The 23,349-nt window shown below is 37.9% G+C and overlaps 1 protein-coding gene across 3 annotated transcripts in view; it reads right to left on the reverse strand.

The window, feature by feature from the left end:
* The window catches only part of SEC23A (SEC23 homolog A, COPII coat complex component), a 58,062-nt gene that overhangs the window by 30,984 nt on the left and 3,729 nt on the right, over positions 1-23,349 (reverse strand). For all 3 annotated transcript variants that reach the window (XM_080936048.1, XM_080936049.1, XM_080936050.1), the window contains exons 2-13: positions 22,402-22,647; positions 20,675-20,732; positions 20,090-20,176; positions 17,470-17,706; positions 14,162-14,241; positions 13,274-13,418; positions 6,617-6,775; positions 5,660-5,775; positions 4,026-4,149; positions 2,920-3,000; positions 2,049-2,138; positions 186-292 (exon numbers count right to left, since the gene is read on the reverse strand). In XM_080936048.1, coding sequence (XP_080792174.1) covers positions 186-292; positions 2,049-2,138; positions 2,920-3,000; positions 4,026-4,149; positions 5,660-5,775; positions 6,617-6,775; positions 13,274-13,418; positions 14,162-14,241; positions 17,470-17,706; positions 20,090-20,176; positions 20,675-20,732; positions 22,402-22,622 — 1,505 coding nt within the window. In that variant the 5' untranslated portion in view covers positions 22,623-22,647. The remainder of the gene's footprint in view (positions 1-185; positions 293-2,048; positions 2,139-2,919; positions 3,001-4,025; positions 4,150-5,659; positions 5,776-6,616; positions 6,776-13,273; positions 13,419-14,161; positions 14,242-17,469; positions 17,707-20,089; positions 20,177-20,674; positions 20,733-22,401; positions 22,648-23,349) is intronic.

Below are 23,349 nucleotides of genomic sequence, written 5' to 3' on the forward strand. Positions count from 1 at the left end.
CTGCTATTATACTTGTCATTGACTAGTCTACAAAATAAGCTAGGTTTAAAAGATATAAAATGTCCATAATCACAAATGTTTATTTTCTAGTCATAAATGTTACTCAAAACAGAAACCCAACTTGGGAGTTTGACCTAAAATAGTTTCAGTATATAAACTACATCTCTAATAATAAAAAAACTTACTTCCTAGCAATCGTGGTCACTCGGATGCGTCTCTGCCCGCTTGAGTGCTGATACTGGGTCACAAACTGGACTGCGCCACGTCCTCCTTGAGGAATTGGAGCATTATGCTGTATGTATAAAAATAACAAAGTAAGAACTAAGCAAAATCTACTACCGTAATGTCACAGTATCAAAAATAATCTACTCTCCACCAGTAAGAAAATCATTGTAGGACAAAAGTGCAGGGGCTGGAGAGACAGCCCCACATTAAGAGCACCGGCTGCCCATCCAGAGGATGCAGGTTCAATTTCCAGCAACCACACAGTGGCTCACAACCTTCAGCCATCTAACACCCTCATCTGACCTCTGCAGGCACCAGGCACACATATGGTGCACATGCATACATGCAAGCAAAACATTCACACATAGAAAATTAATATAAAAATAAAATAAAGGCCCAGTGTCCGATGCCTTCACTACCAACCCAGTAAATACTTAAAGAACCACCAGAACATAGTCCACAGTCTCACAGTCTCACAAAGCTGTGTGAGGAAATTTCGAAGCCTCTGTGAGAAAACTGAGTAAACGAGACATGAGTTGTTCTTAGAATGGGTTTTCATGCCTGTCCCAGGTGAGCGGACAGAAGTGAGTTCACTTTGAATTGTTCATTTCAGCTGGCTACTGTTTATAGTGCTCTGTGGGAAAACATGTTTTCAGCACATGAAGCTTGTCCTTGTGGTTGAAAGAGTATAAACTAGTGCTCTGAATGATGTTTACCTCATTTTTCGGTCCCCTCCCCAGATCTACCTCACCAGGTAGAGTGACGACAAGGAACTAGCACTAATCTCAGTGTAGGTTTCTTCCTATGGACTGGCTCAATATATGCAAATGAATACAAGATATGATAGCACCGAGTCATTAAAATGAAAAACAAACACCTTATATCATCGCAATGGATTCAGAGAAGGCATTTGTTAAAATTCATAATAGATAATTCTATTTACAATGTCAATGAAACAAAACAACTATAAATAAATCCAAACAAAGTTGAAAGAAATTAAACAAAGATATAAACAAATGGAAAAATATCTTTGTTCGTGGACAGGAAAAACAGTATTGTTAAAATGTACACACTACCTAATGCAATCTAACAATTCATTCCAATCTATCAAAATACCAATGACATGGCTCACAGAACTAGAGAATAAACCCTGTAATTCATATGAAAGATTCAGTGTCTCAATTAAGTATTCTACCTTCCAGTATTAAAGCATTAAAATGTGGAGGCTGGAGAAATGGTTCAGTAGTTAAGAGCACTGACTGCTCTTCCAGAGGTCCTGAGTTCAAATCCCAGCACCCACATGGTGGCTCATAACCACCTGAAATGGGATCTGATGCCCTCTCATGATATGTCTGAAGACTGCTACAAGTATACTCACATACATAAAGTAAATAAATCTTTAAAAAATAAAATTAAAATTAAAGTGGGCTAGAGAAATGGCTCAGCAGTTAAGAGCACTGACTGCTCTTCCAGAGGTCCTGAGATCAAATCCCATAACCACATGGTGGCTCACAACCATCTGTAATGGAATTTGATACCCTCTCTGGTGTGTCTGAAGACAGCTAGAGTGTACTCATATAAAAATAAAATCAATAAATAAAAAAAATTTTAAATTTTTTAAAAAGTATTAAAATACAGTCAGCCAGACATGGTGGTGCATGCCTTTAATCCCAGGATTTAGAAGGCAGAGATCTCTGTGAGTTTGAGGTCAGCCTGATCTACCATAGTTCCAGACAACTAGAGCTAGATACATTGTCTCAAAATACCAAAATAAATAAATAAAAATAAAAATAGATTATTTTTTTAAAGATAGGCAGTCATACCTGATTAACAACCTCAAAATATATGGCTAAAGTTGTAGTGGGACTGAGTCCACATATCTTCCACTGACAAGTGCCACCTGTTCCAATCTCCTGTAAAAAGAAAAGACAGGGTGCTTGAAAGCTAAAGAACCTTATTTACTAATATATAAGAAGAAAAGCAGGGATAAGAATAAACACACACCTTTCAGATTTATTCAGTAAATGTTAAAAGGTTTAATACCATATCACAAACACATAATTAAGTAAGTTTAAGCGATTTTACATGATAAAATATTAATATTATTAAAAAGTTTACTAAGTAAATTGAAAGGATACAAGGCCTTTGAAGGAAGCACTATTTAATGAAGAATCAACCAACCAATACCCTACCTTTCCACCCCACTGTCCTATCTGTATAAAGGACTCTACACATGTGTATATGAACAGCTCTCTGCATTATTAGCATCCTAAGCACCAATTGAAAGCTTGTTATCTACTTTGAACTGTCTTATCATCCTATCTACAACCACATGACAGTGACTCTGGAATGCATCACAGTCTCTAGACAGGCAGAAAAAAGAAAGTTGTTGAAACTTAAATTCTTGGTTGTTCTGTTGCTAATTCTGGTAACAAAAACCATTCGGAATTAATTTTGCCGTTTAAAAAGCTAAACATGTCTAAATTTACTCCAGAGACCACTAAGACAAAGGCTCACATAGCCATAAGAAATAGAACATCGGTGGCAGCATATGTGGGAAAAGGCACATATGACGTACACCCATGGAAGGTCAACCACACAACCACAAAAAGAAACGGCAGAGGCCTCCATGACAGGTATGCCTTTGGGCTAGCCTAGAAATTAACTATATTTTTTAGAACAAACATTACTTACATTTTCAGACACACAAGGTCCTTTAGAATTAAGAGACACGCAGGGTCCAATAGCTCCTGAAATCTTTATTTCCCTTGAGGTCTGAAAATAAAAACACGAGACATTTGGTTCCCTCAAAGATGAAGTCGAGGCTGGCTAGATGTTTGAGTGGACAAAGTACTTGCCACAAGCCTGAGTTTGAGTCCCAGAAGCTATACATACTGGAAAGAAGTGAGTCCTCTAAGCTGTCCTCACATCTCCACACAAGCATTGCAATGTGGCGTCTGGGTGTGCATGTGAACACCCACACCCACACAAATAAATGTAATAAAAATTTTAATAAGTTCAGATGTTTATAAGTGTTTTAAAATATAACATTCTTCATATTTAAAATTCTAAAGTCCATGAAAAGCCAGGTATGGTGGTGGACACCTTTAATTCCAGCACCTAGAGCCAAAGGCAGGTGGATCTCTGTGAGGCTGAGGCTTCCTCGTCTACATAGCAAGTTCCAGGCCAGCCAGATTATAGAGAAAAACATGGCTCTTCCTTAACCTATGTATCTCCAATCTACAACAGTTTACATAATTAATACTATGGTTCTTATATTTCTTTTTTGAGTGATTTGTTTATTTATTACATATAAGTACACTGTAGCTGTCTTAAGACATACAGAAGAGGGCATCAGATCCCATTACAGATGGTTGTGAGCCACCATGTGGTTCCTGGGATTTGAACAAGGAAAGCTAACATATAAATTGAGCATAAATATATAATGTCTCGTGCCAGCCACTGTAGACAGAACACAGCTGCATCACAGCCACTGTGAAGCTGACGTAGGAGAATCAGGAGTCAGAAGACAGAATGAATGAGACTCATCTCTAAAGAACAAAAGTATCCAATATAAGAAACTGTACTTACATTACTTTACTATTATGTAGAACAATCCCAATCTCCTGTACATTTAATGACAACACCTCTTTCTGGAAAACAAAATCTCTAACTCAAAGTTCTAAAGTAACCATTACTTTTTAAAGTTCATCTGAATTTGACTAATATTTTACAATTACTATTACGTCTACAATTCTCTATTGATAAACATATCACACATGTCAAGTCTGGGTTCTTACCTTTATTTCTAATGTGCCACCAAAGCCCATTTTAAACTGGCCATGTATATCTTTGGTGAAGACTCTTTGAAAAGTTTGCTTGAATAAGGAAGTATTGAAAGAATCTCCCATTACCATATAGCCTCTGCACAGAAAAGGCAAACACAACATACAAAACAAATTAACTGAGCTCATGTGTTATCAGAAAAAGTAAATTACTATGAACAAATAGTAAAGACATTCCCCAAAACAAATGTTATTAGTGTTGTTTCTATTAATAATTTTTAATTACACTTACTCACTGTATGTATGGATATGTGCATGATACAGTGTTTATGTATGAAAACTGTTTATGTGTTAACACAACTTTCAAGTATCAGCTCACTCTGTCCATCTTGTGTATCCCAAGTATCCAATCCAGCCATGCCATCAGAACCTTCCCGCTGAGCTGCTTAACCATTCCACATTTTCTCCTTTCATATGCATCATATAAGATTATTCATTTTATAATATGTTTGACGGTGCACCATTCATTCAAGAATGCTCCTTTTCATAGTTAGTGATTATAAAAGTTGTCTGTATTTCTGCTTCTCAAAGTGTGATTTGAACAAAAAACCCAAATTGTATGTACAAGTTAATGCCTGAGAAGCTCTTGTCCGTATCAGCTGCTTCCAAGTCTCAACTCCTGTTTCTTTCTAATTCACTCTAGGTCAGCTTTATAGTTTTAGTAAAGTTTTTTTTCTTTTTTTTGCAATGCTGAAGTGTTTCATCTCCACCTGCACTGTTTTGTATCTGTATGCTTGGCACTGCTGACCACAACCTTTAGTTATTATTGTTTACATTTCCTTAGGCATATATCTAAGAGAATAATGAATGAAGCTAAGCCCCTACTTCACTTTTATTCAGCAATAAAAGGAAATACTGGTATATCCTAAATGTGCATAAACTTAAAAGCATACTGAATAAAAGAAGTGTATGGGGGCTGGAGAGATGGTTCAGTAGTCAGAAGCATTTGTTTCTCTTGCAAAGGACCCAGTTCAGTTCCCAGCACCTACAAGGCTCCTCAAAATCACCTGTAACTCCAGTTCCAGAGAATCCAACACTCTGTTCTAACCTCCTTGGGTACCAGACAGGCACACAGTGCACATACATATATGTAGGCAAAAACATTCATACACATAAAATGTTTTTAAAAGTCCATGGCACAAAACCATTTATTACTCCACTTATAGAAAGATCCAGAAGAGGAGAGTAGTGATACCTAGGGCAGGAGGGTAAGGTGAGAAAGGAGAGAGGAATGGAGATGGACAGGTAACAAGCAGAGTCTCTCCAGGATCATGCAAATGTTCTAAATTAATCATAATAATGGCCATACACCTTGCAAACATACTAAAACCTCATCATACATTTTAAATGGATAAATTTCATGCTATCTCAAAACACCACTAAAACAAACTAGTAACTTTACAATAAACTTTTTCAAAAGAACTTGTACTTTTATAATCCTGTCTTTTCACCAAAAAACAAAAAAAGAAACATGAGCTCCAAAGAAGACACAGCAATGCTGTTATCAAACAACACCAAAAAGCTGTAAGACAAAGAGCTTTTCATTTCCTAAGCTGTAAGCAGTCATCATTAGATCAACATATACATACCCAGTAAGGTTAGGACAACACTTCATCTCTAAGAGACCTGTCTGATCCAACGCACAGGCGTAGATATCAATGACGTGCCCCGTGGTAGCAGCTCGATTAGCCAATGCTTCAAAATGCTACAAAATATTTTAATCAAAATATATATATAACCTAATCAAATATATAACCTAGCCATCCTATAAATCTTTTTCCTATTAACAGATCAAAAAAATTTAAGAGTAAAAGAATAATTCATCATAATTTACATATGATCTAGTCACATTTCATTTTCTATAGTTTCATAAAATTGATAACATAACTTCTAGAAATCTGACTTCCAGACAAACAAGTGGCAGGCATCTGGAATCCCAGCACTGGGGAGGCTACAACAGGAGAATCATGGGTTGCACTATATAAAAAGACTGTCTCAAATAAATAAAGTCTGATATTTTAACATTCCTTGATGTACAAGCCATTATTTTAGACATGTCCTGAGTTGAAGCAAAACTAAAGAGTGGTATACAAAGCATTCTCTGCTCAATAAACACAGAGACAAAACAGAACTTTTTCCCCAGCTAAATCTGCAGTCAAGTAACTAACACATCTGAAAAGAGAAAAAAATAAAATAAAATCAGAAGATCGGCAAATCTAAAGCAGTTTTTACCACTTTAACAATAAAATAAAACTTCTAAGCTCAGAAAAGAAACTAATTAGCAGACAAAAGCATTCTTGTCAAAAATGATGACAATTACTATTAAAATATTAACAATGACCACCAAGAATATCAAACAGTATAGAGAATTAAAGTAAAAGCCTAAACTAAAACCATAAAAATAAAATATCCTAATAGCAGCAAGATCATCAACAAGCAGCAGCAAGGATTCAAGAGTCACCAATAGACACTTTTGCAAAACACTCCCAAAAATGTGAAGTTACAAAACAGAAAACACTTAGAAGAAAACATGAATGAAAAATTACCTTAGTTCCCTTTTTAACATATTTGGCATTGTCCTTTTCAATGTCATGCCAGGATCTTATAGGTGTCTTCAGCTCATCTCCCACCACCATTCCAGGCCCCTGGGTGGCAGGACCACCAATGAACATCATGATCCGAGCACCAGTGTTGGGAAAAGTACACTATTGGAAAAAAGGAACTCATTGAAAAAAATGTAAAGAAAAACAAAAGGCAGGTATATGCATTTTGATAACGAATTTTAATGTATTGTTCCTAGAAAGCAACATGTACTTGATAAGAAAAAATTAAATGCAAAAAGAAAACATTTGTTTGGATAGATTTCTTTTTAAATCCTAAAACATAGTTAGTTTTAAAGCTATCCCTAAACTTACACTGTATAGCCAAGGTTATGTTTCCTGCTTTGTAGCTGTAGAAGCAGGTAAAAGAGAAGGCATTGTCTACTGGGTCTTATTTTTATTTTCTGTATCTAAACTATTGCTGGGACTTAGGTAACAGTACAGTTGCTAGAATGTTTGCCTAGTATTTACAAAGCCCTGGGTTGGATCCCCAGACCCACATAAAACCAGACACAGTCTTCATGCATGTAATCCCAGCACTTAGGAAGTGAAAGAAGATCAGAAATTCAAAAGCAGCTTTGCCTACATGGCAAGTTTGAGTCTAGCCTTAGCTATGAGAATCTGTGTTTAAAAAATAAAAATAAAACATAAGTATTACTCATATTTCTAATTGAAACTAGTGAATTAACTATTCCAATCTACTTTCTGCTTATCACATGATGTTCATGAAATGGAGAAAGGGTGCCTGCCCCTTTAAAAATAGAGAAACAGGCTGCAAGCAAAGTTCCGTGGAAAGCTCTTTCCCAGCAATCTCAAGGCCCAGGGTAAACCCAGCACCACACACAATTTCAGATAAGTAAATAAAATGGAAACAGAAAAAAAAAAGAATGCCATCGGCACACAAGAAATTCTGGAGAATTCAGACTAGTCTGAATTGAAATTTTTCTTAAAAGGAAAAAGTTAAAATCACAAATACATATAAACATGTGTATTAATACATGATATTGTTTGTGAATGGGCCTCGTATTTGGAGTCACATCATAAACACAGCAGCAAAGGGGAAGAAGCCACAGTGTTCAGAAACGGCTGTGGCACAGGCACTCATCGGGTCCTGCTCTACAGAAAGTACGTCAGCTCCTGCAGGGGGTGGGCATGCACAACGAGGCTGAGAAATACAAATGAGCATCTTATGATTGGTGTCACGGCAAACACAGAAAGTGTCTAGATGTCTGGGATTGAAAGGCTTAACAAAGCTTAAAAGAATGAAGAGGCTGGAAAACTGTGTCTGAAAACTGACTTAGAGGTAAAGAACATACAACTGGGGAAAGAACAGCCCAGAAACAGGAACAAAAAAGGAAATTTGAGACACATGAGGGTATGTAAGTTCTAGAAGTCCAGTGTCAGTCTAATGTATAAAATAAAACAAAACAATAAAAGTGACGAACAACAGAAGTCTTCAGACTGAAGGAGGGATGAAGAAATAAGACAAACAGAATTATTAGAAAGTCAAGCCTAAACATCTTACAATATTCAGAACTCTAAAGCTTTTAGTGTGCCTACTAGGAAACTAAGTCTCCTTAGAGGAACAAGACGACCTCACTATACTCAAACCCTGTATGAGCCCTGGAGGGGCCCAACTCAGATCCTGGATAAGATCATTCTGCACATACAATTACAGCCACCCTGAGCTCCTCTCATAGGAAAGGCAAGAGTAAACATTTAACATGAAAGAAAGAACTCTCAACATTTCTTAGAAACAAAGGAATGAAGACAAGCCAAAGAATGGGCCATCTAGAGTGACTGGAAAGTGGTCGTCAACTCTGAGATTCTCATGAAGCAGCAAGACTACAATGACAAAGGGCAGTGTCCTTTTCTCTACATGCTATTTGCAAGGTGCTTAACTCTACAGTTAGTATCTATGTGAGGACATTGAAAAATGGCACTGTCAAGCTAGAAAGATGGCTCAGGGGTTATAAGCCCTGGCTGTTCTTCCAGAGGTCCTGAGCTCAATTCCCAGAAACCACATGGTGGCTCATGACCATCTATAATAAGATCTGGTGCCCTCTTCTGGCCTGCAAGCATACATGCAGGCAGAACACTGTATACTTAATAAATAAACAAATCTTTAAAATAAAAAGTGGCACTATCTTAGTGCTGTAAATGGTAGCTCATACATGTAATTCCAGGACTTTGAAGGCTGAGGCAGGAGGATTCAAAGCCAGCCAAGCCTACATGAGTTTAGGTCAACCTGGGCTACAGAGGTCGTACCTCAAAAAATAAATAAATAAATATACATATATATATAAACAATTTATATTTTTAAATTATAAATAAGATAAACCCTTCAATATTTTTTAATTCTATGCCAAGAGTAAAGAGATGATGCCTGAAATTCCAGCACTTAAGAGATTTAAGAAAAAAAGGACTGGAAGGAAACCAAAACTCTGCCTTTAGTTTTTTGGGGTTTTTTTTTTTTTTTTTTTTTGGTTTTTTTAATAAAACTTTGCATTCTGTATCAAAGTCTTTACAAAGTATACCTGTTTTGGAACTTTCTTAAAATTAGTTTAGGGCTGGAGAGATAGCTTAGTGGTTAAGAACACTGACTGATCATCTAGAGGTCCTGAGTTCAATTTCCAGCTACCACATAGTGGCTCACAACCATCTGTAATGGAATCCAATGTCCTCTTCTGGAATGTCTGAGGACAGCTACAGTGTACTCATGTATATAATAAATAAATCTTTAAAATATTAGTTTAATAAACAAAGATATTCAGCCAGGTGTGGTAGTAAAGGTCTTTAATCCCAGCATTTGGGAGCAGAGGTAGGTGGACTGCTGTAAGCTTATGGATAGCCAGAGCTATACAGAAAAATCCTATCTTCAAAAGAAAAAAAATATTTTTCTTTCTGGTTATCTGAAGTCATGTACAGACAAATCAACAATAAAGAACAAGTGTGTTTGCATAATAGTAGAAAACAAATAACCCACATGTCAAATTTCTTACGGAAAAAGAAAACTTAAAAGCATGAAATTGCAGTGATCTGTCTTTCCATTGACTGGAAGCTTTCATGGGATAACTGGGAGGTAGAGTCAATGGAAAAAGAAAGAGAAGCAGGCGGGCTCAGAACTGCCAAACTCCAATGAAAGCTCAGTGCAAGGGCAGTTGGCCAGTCAGAATGAAATATATAACTCTCAAGGGAAAACAAGCAATGAAGATTTAGTTTGTGTATAATTGCAGCTCAGAAAACATACAGACAAGTAACACTATATCGACTGGGCAGGATATATGTATGATTTAGAAATACATATGTATACATTTGTATATAACAAGAAAAGGAGGCCATGAATTTAAAAGAGAGCAAAGAATAATTTAGAGGGAACAAAGATAAGGGAGAAATTATGTGATTATAACCTCAAAAAGTTCAAATAAAACTTTAGAAAGATAAAAGAAAAAGACAGTGTCGGCCACCTGTAATCACAGCTACTAGGGAAGCTGAGGCAAGTGCAGGATGAGTCTGCTAGCCTGAGCAAGAGTGAAACCCCGTCTGAGAAAGAAAAGAAGGAAGAAAAGGGGCTGGAGAGATGGTTCAGCAGGTAAGAGCACTGGCTGCTCTTGTAAAGCGCCTGTGTTCAGTGCTCAGCACCACATGGCAGCTCACAACCTCCTGCAACTCTAGTTCCAGAGTAACTGACACCTCTTCAAGGGTCGCTGTACACACATGTACACACGCAGAGTTGTAGAGACCATTCCAAACTGCTGTGTCTAGAACACAACTCCTGCACCTAAGACTCAGGGATCACTGTGGAGGAAGGAGCAGAAAGATCTTACGAGCCAGAGGAACAGAAAGTTTGCTATGAGATTGTGTCTCCCAAATTTGTCAGAAAAGTTACACCCGTGATGCCTCAAGCATGACACCAACAGACACACTAACATGGAAGGGGATAGTCCATATGATGTAATTATACTGTAATTTTTAACAAATCAAAAAGTATGTAAAATAGAAAGACATATTACCATAGATACCAATGAAATTTTAGGACATCTAAAAACCTTGATTCTACAAAAATTAGGAAATCTGAAAAAAATGATAAATTTCTAGATACATGTGATGTATTCCAATTAAGTCAAGATAAAATAAGGTAAGCAGTTTGTGCTGGTTTCAATTAGAAATGTCCTCCACAGGCTCAGGCAGGGACAGAATCTGGCAGTGCTGTTTGGAAGGCTATGTGGAAGTGCAGCCTTGCTGGAGAAATATCTGTAGAAGCTCATAGTTGGTCCCACTGCCAGCGCCCTCTCTCTGCTTGCGACTGAATATATGGTTGCTCAGTTTCTTGCTCTGCCTGTCTACTGCCATTCCTCCCCAGCCATTGTGGACTTTCCCTCTGGAATAAGACAAAATAAACTCTTGTATTTATAGAAGGGGACTAGACATGCTAGTTGTCCTGGCTAGTTTTTTTTTTTTTTTTTCTCTTACAGCTTTGTTTAAAAAAAGAGAGATACATGTACAGATTTTTAAAGGCATTTTGGAATAGCACTACATAAATATATTTTTGTCAGTACTTAATTCTTTTAGAGGTTTGATAGCATGCATTGAAATCTTACTAGTTACCATAAGCATAAAGTACATGTAAAACAGAACTTAACATGGAAACAGTCAGAGTTTTCTTGGTGTGTATAGATTAAACATAATTTTTGAATACCAAAAATTGCCACAAGGCTACATTCCTAGACCTTGGATTATTAATGATTCAAGGTCCAGGTGTACCACACTCTGAGATGCCAACTTGATACAAGCTAGAGTCATAAGAGAGAAGGAAAGCTCAACTGAGAATTACCTCCTTAAGATCTAGCTATAAACAAGCCTGTAGGGAATTTTCTTAATTCGTGGTTAATAGGGGAGGGTTCAGCCCATTATGACTGGGACCACCCTGGGCTGGTGGTCCATATTCTATTAGAAAGCAGGCTGAGCAAGCTATAAGGAACAAGCCAGTAAGCCTCCACGACTCTTACCTCCAGGTGCCTGCTCTGCTTGGAATCCTGCCCTCACTACTCTTGATGATGAGCCGTTATATGGAACTGTGAGTGAAATAAACCCTTTCCTTCCCAAGTTGCTTTGGGTCATGGTCTTTCATTACAGTAATAGTAACCCTAACTAGAACACCTTTAATAGTAGTGCACACCTTTAATTCCAGAACTCAGGAGGCAGAGGCAGAGGCAGGCAGAACTCTGTAATACTTTTCCAATCCAGCCAGTAATACACAATAACCAGACCATTAGGTAACGGATAACCAATTTGGTATGCTCTTCCTGGGGAAGATTATTCTTCCCACTGTCAGCATTCCTTAGCTGCCTGTAGTAGTGCTGAGTATAGAAACCTCATCTTAAGAGTGGGAGAGGGAGAGGGGGAGGGGAGGGAGGGAGAAGGAGAGGGAGGAAGGGGGAGGAGAGAGGGAGGGGAGGGAAGGACATGGGCCCACCAGGTTGTAGAGTAAATGTACACAACAATCATCCTAATAGATTTCCAGAATAAAGAAAGATTACAAGTTGAGCACCATTAGGCAATGGTGCAAGCAATCTCCCCTCTGTAGTGAGCGTCCGTAAAGAAACATGGGTTGTGGGAGTACTGAAGAGATGGCTCAGTAATAACAGCACTTACTATTCTTGCAGAAGACCCTAACTTGGTTCCCAGCATCTACACAGCAGTTCAGTCATCTCTAACACCCGTTCTAAGGGAACCAAAGCCCTCTTCTGGCCTCCACGGGCAGCCAGGCATGCATGTGGTATACAGACGTACATGCAGACAAAATACTCATAAACACAAAATTAAAAACAATTAAATCTTTAAAAAAAACAAAAACAAGAGCTAGGGTTCTCTCCAACCAGAAGACCCAAGTTCGATTTCCAGCAACTATAATTTCAGGTGCTCACCAACACCATGACCCCAGCCCTGCCTCTGACCTCTGAGACACTTCTACTCACACACACACAGACACACAGACACGGTTTAAAGTGATAAGAAAAAATCATATAAACTGGATTTGGGGAGTTTAGGGATAGCTGAGCCCATGCTGCTCCTGTGTGTGGTGTGGAGAGAAGACCTGCCCCTCTTCTTCTATCAGGTGTGACTGCTGTCCACTCTCTTTGTGAGTGACACATAAGTACAGGGTTTCCCTAGGTTCCTAGAGCCAGCCACTATAGGAAGTTAGTCAAGCCTGAAGAAACACCCAACTCACAGACAGAGCACAGATGACAACCTACTATCAGTGTAGAGCTTTTGTAAAATTGCTGTATACTGATTACAGAATGAAAGAAGGAAAGACCCATGCATGGTGATACACAGCAGCAGGCCTACATTGAGAAGGCTAAGTTTTCCTGAACTGCTGTTAGTTAAGCTCAGCACTAACTGAGCTATATAGTAAAAGAGAAGAAAAGATGGCAATGATGAAGGTGGAGCAAGGAAGAAGAAAAAGGAGAAAAAAAGATGAAAAGACATCCACCAAACATCACCATGGTGTTTTGCTCACATCCTTCCTCTTTTTAACGCATACATGCATACACACACACAAACTCTTATATTTCAAAATTAAGTTGTCACCATTACTACCTCAAGCAGTCCTACAGCTATAGAAAGCGCCACTCCTGAGGAACGCAAAGGTCTCTTTCCTTGTGGCACAGGCCAAGGGTCTCGCTGAAGTTCCCCCAGAAGATCTGTGAGATTCATGTCGATTTTCTGTACTGGCTGTAAGAATCTGAAAAACAACAGTAAACAAAAGCCATTTACAATTGTGATATTTTACAAATTTCCCTTAAATTAGAAAAAAAGTGATACACAGATACACAATTTTCTGTGTGCAGCAGAATGTACTGGAGTGTTTCTTTGAAAACAGGTTGTTATTGGAGATTAAGACCCTAGGCTGGATCCCCAGCCAAGAGGTATCACACGTAGTAAAAGCAATAATTCTTGTTGAAACTGTATTGAGTACCTCATACATTACTATGCAACACAGAGAAATCCAACGGAAATAAAAATTATTTTTGCTATTTTCATTTTTGACAGTTTCATACGTATAGGCAATGTATTATAATTACATTCGGCCCCAACCCAGCATTTTCTCTCTTCCCTTTCCTATGAACCACTGCATTTCCTCAACTAGTTCTAGTGGCTACACACAGGAGAAATGACACGTCCTTTTCTTGAGGCCCTATTGTTGCATAGTTCTCCACAAACCACATAAAGATTCTATGAACTTAAAAATAAAAACAAACCTACCAAACTCCTGACATCATAATGATAAAAAGATGAATCATTTCAGTAAAAAAAAAAATGCCACAAAAAGTTATAATTTGTTTTTTAAAACTATATACTGCAATTTATTTATATTCTTAACAATACTTAATATTACATATCACCTAATGTCTTTGTCCAAGTTGAGGGCATGGTATGTTTCAAGTACCTGCTTGAACACAGGATTCTGTTTGCTATATTAATTACCTATTGGAAGGAGGTGGTTGCTGTACCTGAGGACCACGTGTAGCCTGAGTAACAGGTACTTTAGAGAGCCCCAGCATTTCCTGTAAAGACACAATTTAAGATCAGTTTGTTTACTTCCACATTATTTATCAGCTTCTTAAGATGTTGAAGGTGCTACAAATTAGAAACACAAAACAAACATAAGGTTGCTTTACCCAGAAGGCAAACAGTCTAGCTGTGGAGACTTAACTCCCTCCGTAGCAATTCACCAGAAGAGAGCAAAATACAAGATATGATGGAGTGAAAAGGATATTAGCTTAGAAGTGCTTCTCATCTAATGAAGTCATAATACATTAATGATGAACAAAAATGTCCTTCTTCTTAGCTCAAATGTATTCATCCCTTTCAGCAACTACTGACTTAAATACCTGCTCTGTAGCACAGATACAGTAGTTTTAAAAACAAGACTCCTGCTCTCATGGTAGTTAAAAATCTGGAAGGATAAAAGTGTAACTGCAGCGTACGAGGAAGCATATAAAGGACAGGAGAGACGGCTCAGCCGTTGAGAGCCTTGCAGCTCTTACAGAAAACCAGGGCTTTATCCAGCACCTGGATCAGGTGGCCCACAACTACACATAACCCAGCTCTGGGGAATTTAGTGCTTTCTTCTACCTCAGCAGGCAATTGTGCTCATATGTGCATGTGTGCACGTACACACACACTTTTTTAAATTTAAAAAATCTTTTTTTAAAAAACAGTACTTAAAATCACATTGGGGATATAAGTCAAGTCATTATTTTCGAGCTAAATGTCTTATAAAAATACTATTTTGTTTTGAATTTCACAGATGTAGATTTCTCAATTTAGAAATGCTTAGTATTATTCACTATTATGGCAAAAGTATTAACAATCTGAAAATCTACATATCTACAAAGAAAAATAACTAACCTAGTTCTACAGTGTTCCTGGTCTGCCATCAGAAGCAGCAACTTTTCACTATGCACAAAATTCTGAGCTAAACTCTTCAGAAATACTATTCTCACAAAAAATAATAATGACAAGCTAGATCCAGTGATGCATGGGCTACTCAGGAAACAAGGGAATTAATGGTTCAAAGCCAGTCTGGGATACGTAAGAAGGCACTATTTCAAAAGGAAGGAAAGAGATGACTGAGCAGGTGAAGATGCTTGCTGTCAAACATGACAACCTAAAACTCAGTTCCCAGGCCCTGGATGCTACACATAAGAGAGAACCACTGCACTCTGTCCTTTGGTTTCAACATGTGCACAGTGGCATGTAGGCACAGACACACACATACAGAGGAAGAGAGAGAGATGCAAAATAAAAAAATGTAACATTTTTTTAATCTTTAAAGGTGGGAGGATAAGAAGACAAAAAGGGCAGTAATAAAATTTGTCTGAGAATACTTAACATAAATAGCACAGAATTTTAATCCAGATTTTGCTACAAATATCAGGGTCTACACTACACTGAATATCATCATGAGGAGAAATTTATAATTAAACAACTAGAAGACTTTAACATAGGAATTTTAGACTATTTGTGATGAAAGGCCAGATTCTATTTAGCTGAACACAGAAAGAAGATAAAAATGTTATAAAAGAACACTTTTCTTGTATGGACAATCACTTACCTGCTCTCAATGCCACATTTGTATTATATAATTTAAGTGACCACAGTGAGAATTAAGCTACTCTTAAAAAAATTTATAACTTACTATTACTAAAAGCAAACATTTAAAAGTATAATGTTTTATTCTTGTGACCATCCTGAAAAGCAGCCATCCTTATAACTGCTTGTATGCCTAATCCAAAAACTCAAACCCTGAAATGCTCCAAAACGTGAATGTTTCTAAGTGTCACCAGAATGCCACAATGGCAAATTCCACACATGACTTCACATGATACACTATAGTCAAAGTTCAGATGTACTAAACATATTCCATAAAGCCACATTCAGGTCATGTCTATAAGCATACATATATTAAACATCAATTATTTTAGCTTATACTTGGATAACAACCCCCAAATCTCTCTTTCTGTGCAATGTCATGCCACAGCAATAATAAACCACACACAATGGTGGGCCCGAGAGTACATCACCTACCATGTCCTAACTTCTTAGTTGACAGAAGTACTTATGTTCACACCATGATGAAACTGCCTAGGACACACTTCTGAGAATCTCATCTTTCCCATACACATGCATTAAAATATTCCAAAAAAACCTAGTACTCATGAGATGAAGCAGGCACATCGCTGTGAATTTAAGACCAACCTTGTCTACATAGAGTTCCAAAACTTTCAAAACACTTCTGTTTCAAAGAATTAGATATTCAACCCGTCCCCACTTCTCCAGCTTCACAAAAACAAACAGCCCTCCTTTTTAAGGTCCTTTGCCTCCTGTCCTCTGAACAGAACCCATCACCTCCTCTGAAGCTTCCCGGGCTCATCTCTTACTTTCCCTCATCCTCTTTAGTCTCCTTCTCTTCCACAGACACACACTCAACCATCTCTCAAAGTATCTTTAACACATTCTCAAACTGTCTCTTTCCTTGTCTTCAACAAACCTACAAAAAGAGCAGGCTTTAGAGACGGGCATAGTGATGCAAACCTGTGCCCTGCACTCAGGGGGCTAAGGTAGAGAAACCAGTGAAGTACCTTCAGTCACTTAAAATATTAAAGATACAGCTAAAAGTAAATAGTCTTGGGCTATCTACTATAGTCAGTAAAGTGTTTGCATCAAAAACATGAAGAACTGGGTTTAATCCCACATTGTACTAGAGTGATAGAGACTGGTGAGTGAATCCCTGAGACTTCAGGGCCAGCCAGCCTAGCCAATCATCAAGTTATAGGCCCACAAAAGACCCTGTCTCAAAAAATAAGCAAAAGACAAAAATAGAGGATGCCTGATAGAAACAATGCCTTAGGCTGTCCTAGCCTCCACCCACACACATGCATCTATACACAAATAGTTACAATCTAAACAATGCACACAGTGAGATCCTAGTAAGTGTATGGAATGAAATTCTAAGAACACCATCACAGAAATGAAACAGGTTATATATGTGGTCATGGAGAGATATTCAAGACATACTATGTAAAGTAGAAAAGTCTTTCATTTGTATGACATTTAAATTGCACATGAAATAAAACTGTTGTCAACACTAAAGTTGAAGCTTTGTCATAATGTAATTATAACAGAATGAGTCATCATATTTTGAAAAATTACATGCATCTAGAAAGAAAGTATTTACTCACATACATAGTACACAAACAAATAGGTTCGACACACCCATGCTTACTCACCTGCAATTGTTTGGCAGACAGATCCTTTGTTCCTCTGAAAACATAGCTTTTTGAAATGCCTTCACATCCAAGCTCATGAACCTGCACCATTCTCCCAAAAGTAATAAGTCCAACCAAAGCTGTAGGTGGCAAAAGGCTCAGTGACATCTGCATGGATTCCTTCAGAGCCTGTAAATCTTCATCCTCTATGCAAGTATCAACCACATAGAGAAATATCAAAGGCATCTGGGGACCACGCTTTAAAAAAATGCAGTAAAAAAAGCATTTATAAAGGTATTTTAGCACATTTTAGCACAATAGTCAAGACAATCAGGAACTAATTAAAAATGAAAACAGTGAAATAAATTAATATTTGTAAACAATGGAATTCTAACAAAGCTATACAGAAATGAAGCATAACATATGTGTGGTCCTGGAGAGAGACCCAAGACACAGCACTGAGGAAAAAAAAGTTTAAAGAGCTGACGAGATAACTGGGCAGTAAAAGCACTATGGCACAAGCCTGATGACCTGAGTTCATCCCCAGGACCCACAACAGAAGGACAGTACCTACTTCTGAACATTGTCTTCTGACCCAACTGCACACTACGACATGCACACATCTGCATACACACACACACAGTAATGTAATAATAATAACAATTTATAAATGTAAAAATTGGTAAAGAATAATTAAATTTAGAAGCATATGTATAGCTGGGCATGGTGATATAAACCTTTGATGCCAGTCAGGAGGGGCAACATAAATTCAAGGCCATCCTGAATTCACAGCAAGACCCTGCCTCAAAAAGCAAAACACACACACACACATTTCTGAGTACGTTAACACACACCTTAAATCCTAGCACTTGTGAGGTAAAAAGCAGGCAGATAGATCTCTGTGAGTTCCAGGCCAGCCAGGGCTATACAGTGAGATCCTGTCTCAAGAAACACAGAGACAGAGACAGAGACAGAGACAGAGACAGAGAAAGACAGACACATACACACACACAGAGAGAGAGAGGGACAGAGAGAGAGAGAGAGAGAGGGACGGGGGGAGGGAGGGAGGGAGGGACAGACAGAGAGAGAGAGAGAGAGAGAGAGAGAGGACTTTGGTTTTCTACTTAGTGACATGCAGTTTAATTTCTTATAAGCATGTATTACTTCTCAAGCTAAGTGTGCACACTTGTGACCCAAGCACTATGGAAACAGAGGCAGGAGGAAAAGGGTTGAAGGCCATCTTCACCTACATAGAAAGCTTGAGGCCAGCTGGACATACATGAGACTAGGCTGCTAATAATGATAATTAATAATAATTTTTGAAGTATTTTTCACATAATACTTGAACAGCTACAAAGTTCGGGCCAGGTAAGGGCACACCTTTAGTCTTAACTACTCAGGGGGGAATCACTTAGAACAATATATTCAAGATTAACCTGGTTTAATAACAAAGTGCAGTGCTAGGTAAAAAAGTGACCAATTAATTTAAACCAAATACTGAGTTCTTGACCAAACTATATAGAATAAGTTAAACAGCATTCTACTAATTAACATGGTTATATTTCTGTAAGTATAATCATTTTTAAAATTATTTTTGTCTAGGTTTATTTCACTGTTTAACTAAGTACTTATGTGTGGGTTTCCATGTGTGGGTTTCATGTGTGGATGTATGAATATGTTAATCAGATCAGAGTTACAATTCCAGGCAGTTTGAACAAAATGACCTGGGTGCTGGGAACTGAACTCAGGTCCTCCGCAAGAGCATCAAGTATTCTTAACAATGAACCAGACCAGCAATTTTATTTAACTAAAAAATAATAATGAGATGATATTTATAAAATAATTATCTAAGACTGAGATGGCTTTTCAGAAAGTCAAAAACTAGCCAGGTATGATAAGCAAAGTGACTAGTTCAAGTAAACCATAACTCTGTTCCTACACCACATTCAGTATTTTTTTACTGGTCCGGCATAATGGTGCCTTTAATCCTTTAATCCCAGCACTTGGGAGGCAGATGGTGGCAGCCTGCTCTACACAAGAAGTTGGAAGCTATCCAGGGCTTCAGAGACAGTGTCTCAAAAATATATTTATATTTTTAAATTTCTACACTTTTTTAATTTTTATTCTTTGGAGACAGAGTTTTATAAAAATCCATGTGGGCCTCAAACTTACAAACCAAGATAATCTTGAACTCCTGATCCACAACCAAAGTTCTATGATTACAGGGATGACCTAATGTGCCCAGCTCTCCACAATTAAATCTATAAGCAACTCTGTAAAGCTGTTCACACTAGGAAGAAAATTATTTTCCAAGTCAAGGGCATGCTCATACATAAACTCAGGGCCACACCAGCAGGCTTATTTGACTAAGTTAATGACAAGAGAACTTCCAATCATAACATGAAGCTCCTACTTCCATGCTCGCTCAACAAGTCACACTGTCCTGCCTAGTATCTGACCAATCATCAGATAATTCCAGTCAGAAACGACCTTCATCATTTGACCTTGACAGTTCTTACCTTTGAAATCCTCAGTCTGATTTGCTGGCATGCCCTTAAAGTCATCTCCATGTTCATAATTACTCTGACATAAGCCCTTGTCTACTTATAGCATTCGTAAATACCTACTTTTCTGTTCTTACCAGAACTACATATTCAATGCTTGAAAACTGGGGTAAAAGCTCGGCAGGCTGGTTCATTTCAGATATCCCTGCATACGTAGGTGGGAACTACAAACAGAAAAAGAAAAATATTATTTGCCAGAAACAGAAATGCAGTTTTAAATGCCAAATTATTTCTTTATCATTTAAATTTTTGCATTTTTTTTGTTGTTCTTTGGTTTTTGCTTTGTTTTTGTTTTTATTTTTGAGACAGGGCATTTTAATTCAGCCCTGGCTGTCCTTGAAACACACTGTGTAGACCAGTCTAGTCTCATTTAATTACTAAGTAGGGATTTCCAGGCTGGTGAGAGGATAGCAGATAGAGGCATTGCTTCTAACCCTCACTTCCTTGATCCCTGAGCCCATAGTTCTAAGGAGAGAACCAAACCCCTCACCTGTCCTCTGCCCTCCACACACTCAACATTGTATATGCACACCCAGCCTCATGCTACCAATAAACTCAATGCAAAGAAAGATTTCTGTCATAACTGTTTCAACCTTTTCTAAACAAGCATTTCCCTCTATGACCATCACTACAGCATTAGCATCTGTAAGATATGTCCTTACCTGATTCCTTTGGTAACAAAAGTTGCAAGCCCAGAGTTTTGCTCGATAATCCACTTGACTGTTGTAAGAAAAGACAGATTAGTTAGACAATGTTTCAGTTCAATTTTACAAGGAACTTATTAAATAAAATTAATTTCATTCAAATGCATAAATGGATTAAAATTGATAATCAAAGTGATTGGTTCTTGTTGGGGCATGAGGAGTTGAACCCTGAGCCTCATATATTAGGTAATCATTTATCACTAAACTGAACTGTACTCTGAGGATGGGCTAAGTTCTCTGGAGTGACCTTTACTATCACACCCAGCTGAAAATACTACTTAAGTAGCAATAATAAAGATTAAAGGGCCAGCAAGATGGCTCACTGGGTCAAAGTGCCTTCAGGAAAGCCTAACAACCTAAGTTCAACCCCCAGAGCCACAGTAGAAGACATCCAACTCCAAAAAAGTTGTCCAGTGACCTCCACACACAGTGCCACACATAAACACACATATACACATCTGCGCACACAATATTTTTAATTAAGCAGATAAAGAAAACAGAGATATTTCTAGAGAATATGCTTGGAACAGCTACTTTAAAGCAGAGTCTTCTTGGCCAGGCATGTCAGTACACCTGCAGTCCCAATCCTTATGAGGCAGAAGCAAGACCACTGTAGCAAGTTCAAAACTAGTCTGGCTACAGACCACGTTCCAGGCCAGCCACATAGTAAGGCTGCCTCAAAAATATATAAATCAAGAACAACAATGATAATGGCAAATAAAAACAAAGGAGTAACTTTAGAACTCGAAAAACAGCCTGAAGGAAAAGAAGCCAACCCCAGGAAAGGTTTCAGACTGTAGGGAAAGTTGGTGTACTCAAGGCTCAGAAAGAGAGAAAATGTCAGATAGCACATCGGTGAGAAAGACAGATTGAGCCAGGGAGAGTGGCACACATCTATAATCCAGCACTAGCAAATGCCAAGTAAAAAACAGAATCCATAACGTTTTGGAGGTAGAACTCACTACATCTATAGCAGACTAGATAGGAAAAAAGGTAGAAGAAAGAGAAATTTTAGAAATGTTTTCTGAAATTTTGCCTTAGAAATGATATCACCTCTTGGTTGGGTAGTAGTGGCACATACCTTTAATTCAAGCACTCAAGAGGCAGAGGCAGGCAAATCTCTGAGTACCATGCCCACCAAGGTCTACACAAAGAAACTCTCAAAATATATTAGCACCTTTTGAATATCACACCAACTCAAATATGACCAAGTCATAAGATGGGTTCATACATAGACAGTACCATTAGTCCATAACCTTAATCAGATATAATAGTTTTTATAATGACATTTGTATCTGGCCTCTTCACATTTCCAATTCACTATAACTAGAATACCAGAACCAATACAAGCTCTTTGTACTTGACTATAACTGTAAACAGAAAAAAAAATGGGTTTCTTACATAATGAACAAGAAATAATCTATTTTTTTTCTCTTTGTTGAGATAATCTCATGTAGCTCAGATTAACTTTGAATTTGCTATGTAGCCAAAGATAATCTTCAGAATTCCCCTGCCTCCACTCTCTGAGTACTAAGATCAGTCTGTGCTAGTTTATGTGAAGCTAAGGATTGAACCCAAGGCTCTGTATATGCTAGTAAGCACTCTATTGGCTCAGCAAAGCCCCCAGCATAAATTGCAGTTCTGAATGGTATTATCACATTCACTTTTCCATGTATTATAATTACCATAAAGGATTCAAAACTGCACGGCAAGTCGTCCTACTGCACAGCACAGGCTCGTACTGGATGGGTGGTAAGTCAGGTCTCTCCTTCAGAGGTGTAAACAGGGCTGCCACTGGAACAACCATTCTTGTAGTTTCCAGACGACTAGACGGCCAAACATTCCAACTGAATCGGACCCCATCTCGCTCTTCGTTTTGTTGGATAAATTCCAAATAGGTTGTCATTGTAGCACTTGATTCTTATTTCCGTCTAAAACATAAGTCAAAAGATATTTAAAAGTCCAAAGCCTCATACGAAATTAAAAGCAATTATATTTTCTCATCTTTTATATTAACATTAAAAACTATGACTAAAAGAAAATAGAACGACTCCGTTCAAAATCTGTAATGCCTCTACAGAGCCTAATTCTCACAAAGCAGTAAGAGGAAGGGATTTTCACTCTTTTAAAAGTGTTGACAGGGCTAGCGAGATGGCTCAGTGGTTTAGAGCACTGACTGTTCTTCCAGAGGTCCTGAGTTCAAATTCCAGCAACTACATGGTGGCTCACAACCTTCTGTAATGGGATCTGATGCCTTCTTCTGGTTGTCTGAAGACAGCTAGAGTGTGTTTATATATAATAACTTATAATCCAAATAAATCGGAACAAAAACCATCAAATTATAGAATATACATGGTTTTGAATTATAATGTGACGCGCTCTCACCAGCCTTCCAAGGAGAGAAGGTGACAGCGTCTGCTATCCTGGATCGAGGGAGAGAACACAAGTAGCGTGATGAACAAAATGCCTTGAGTGGAATCCCCAGGATGCGGGATTTACATTTCACAGAGCCCCTCACAGCAACTGAATCCTAACTTGTCAAAGCATTTGAAATATATAGTTTTAACATAATGTTTTAAAATCATAGGTGGGTTTAGGCGTCCTGGTTATTGTTTGACGCTGTCATTGTTTTA

This window comes from Micromys minutus, assembly GCF_963924665.1.
Source record: "Micromys minutus genome assembly, chromosome: 1".
In the NCBI taxonomy this organism is placed as follows: domain Eukaryota; kingdom Metazoa; phylum Chordata; class Mammalia; order Rodentia; family Muridae; genus Micromys; species Micromys minutus.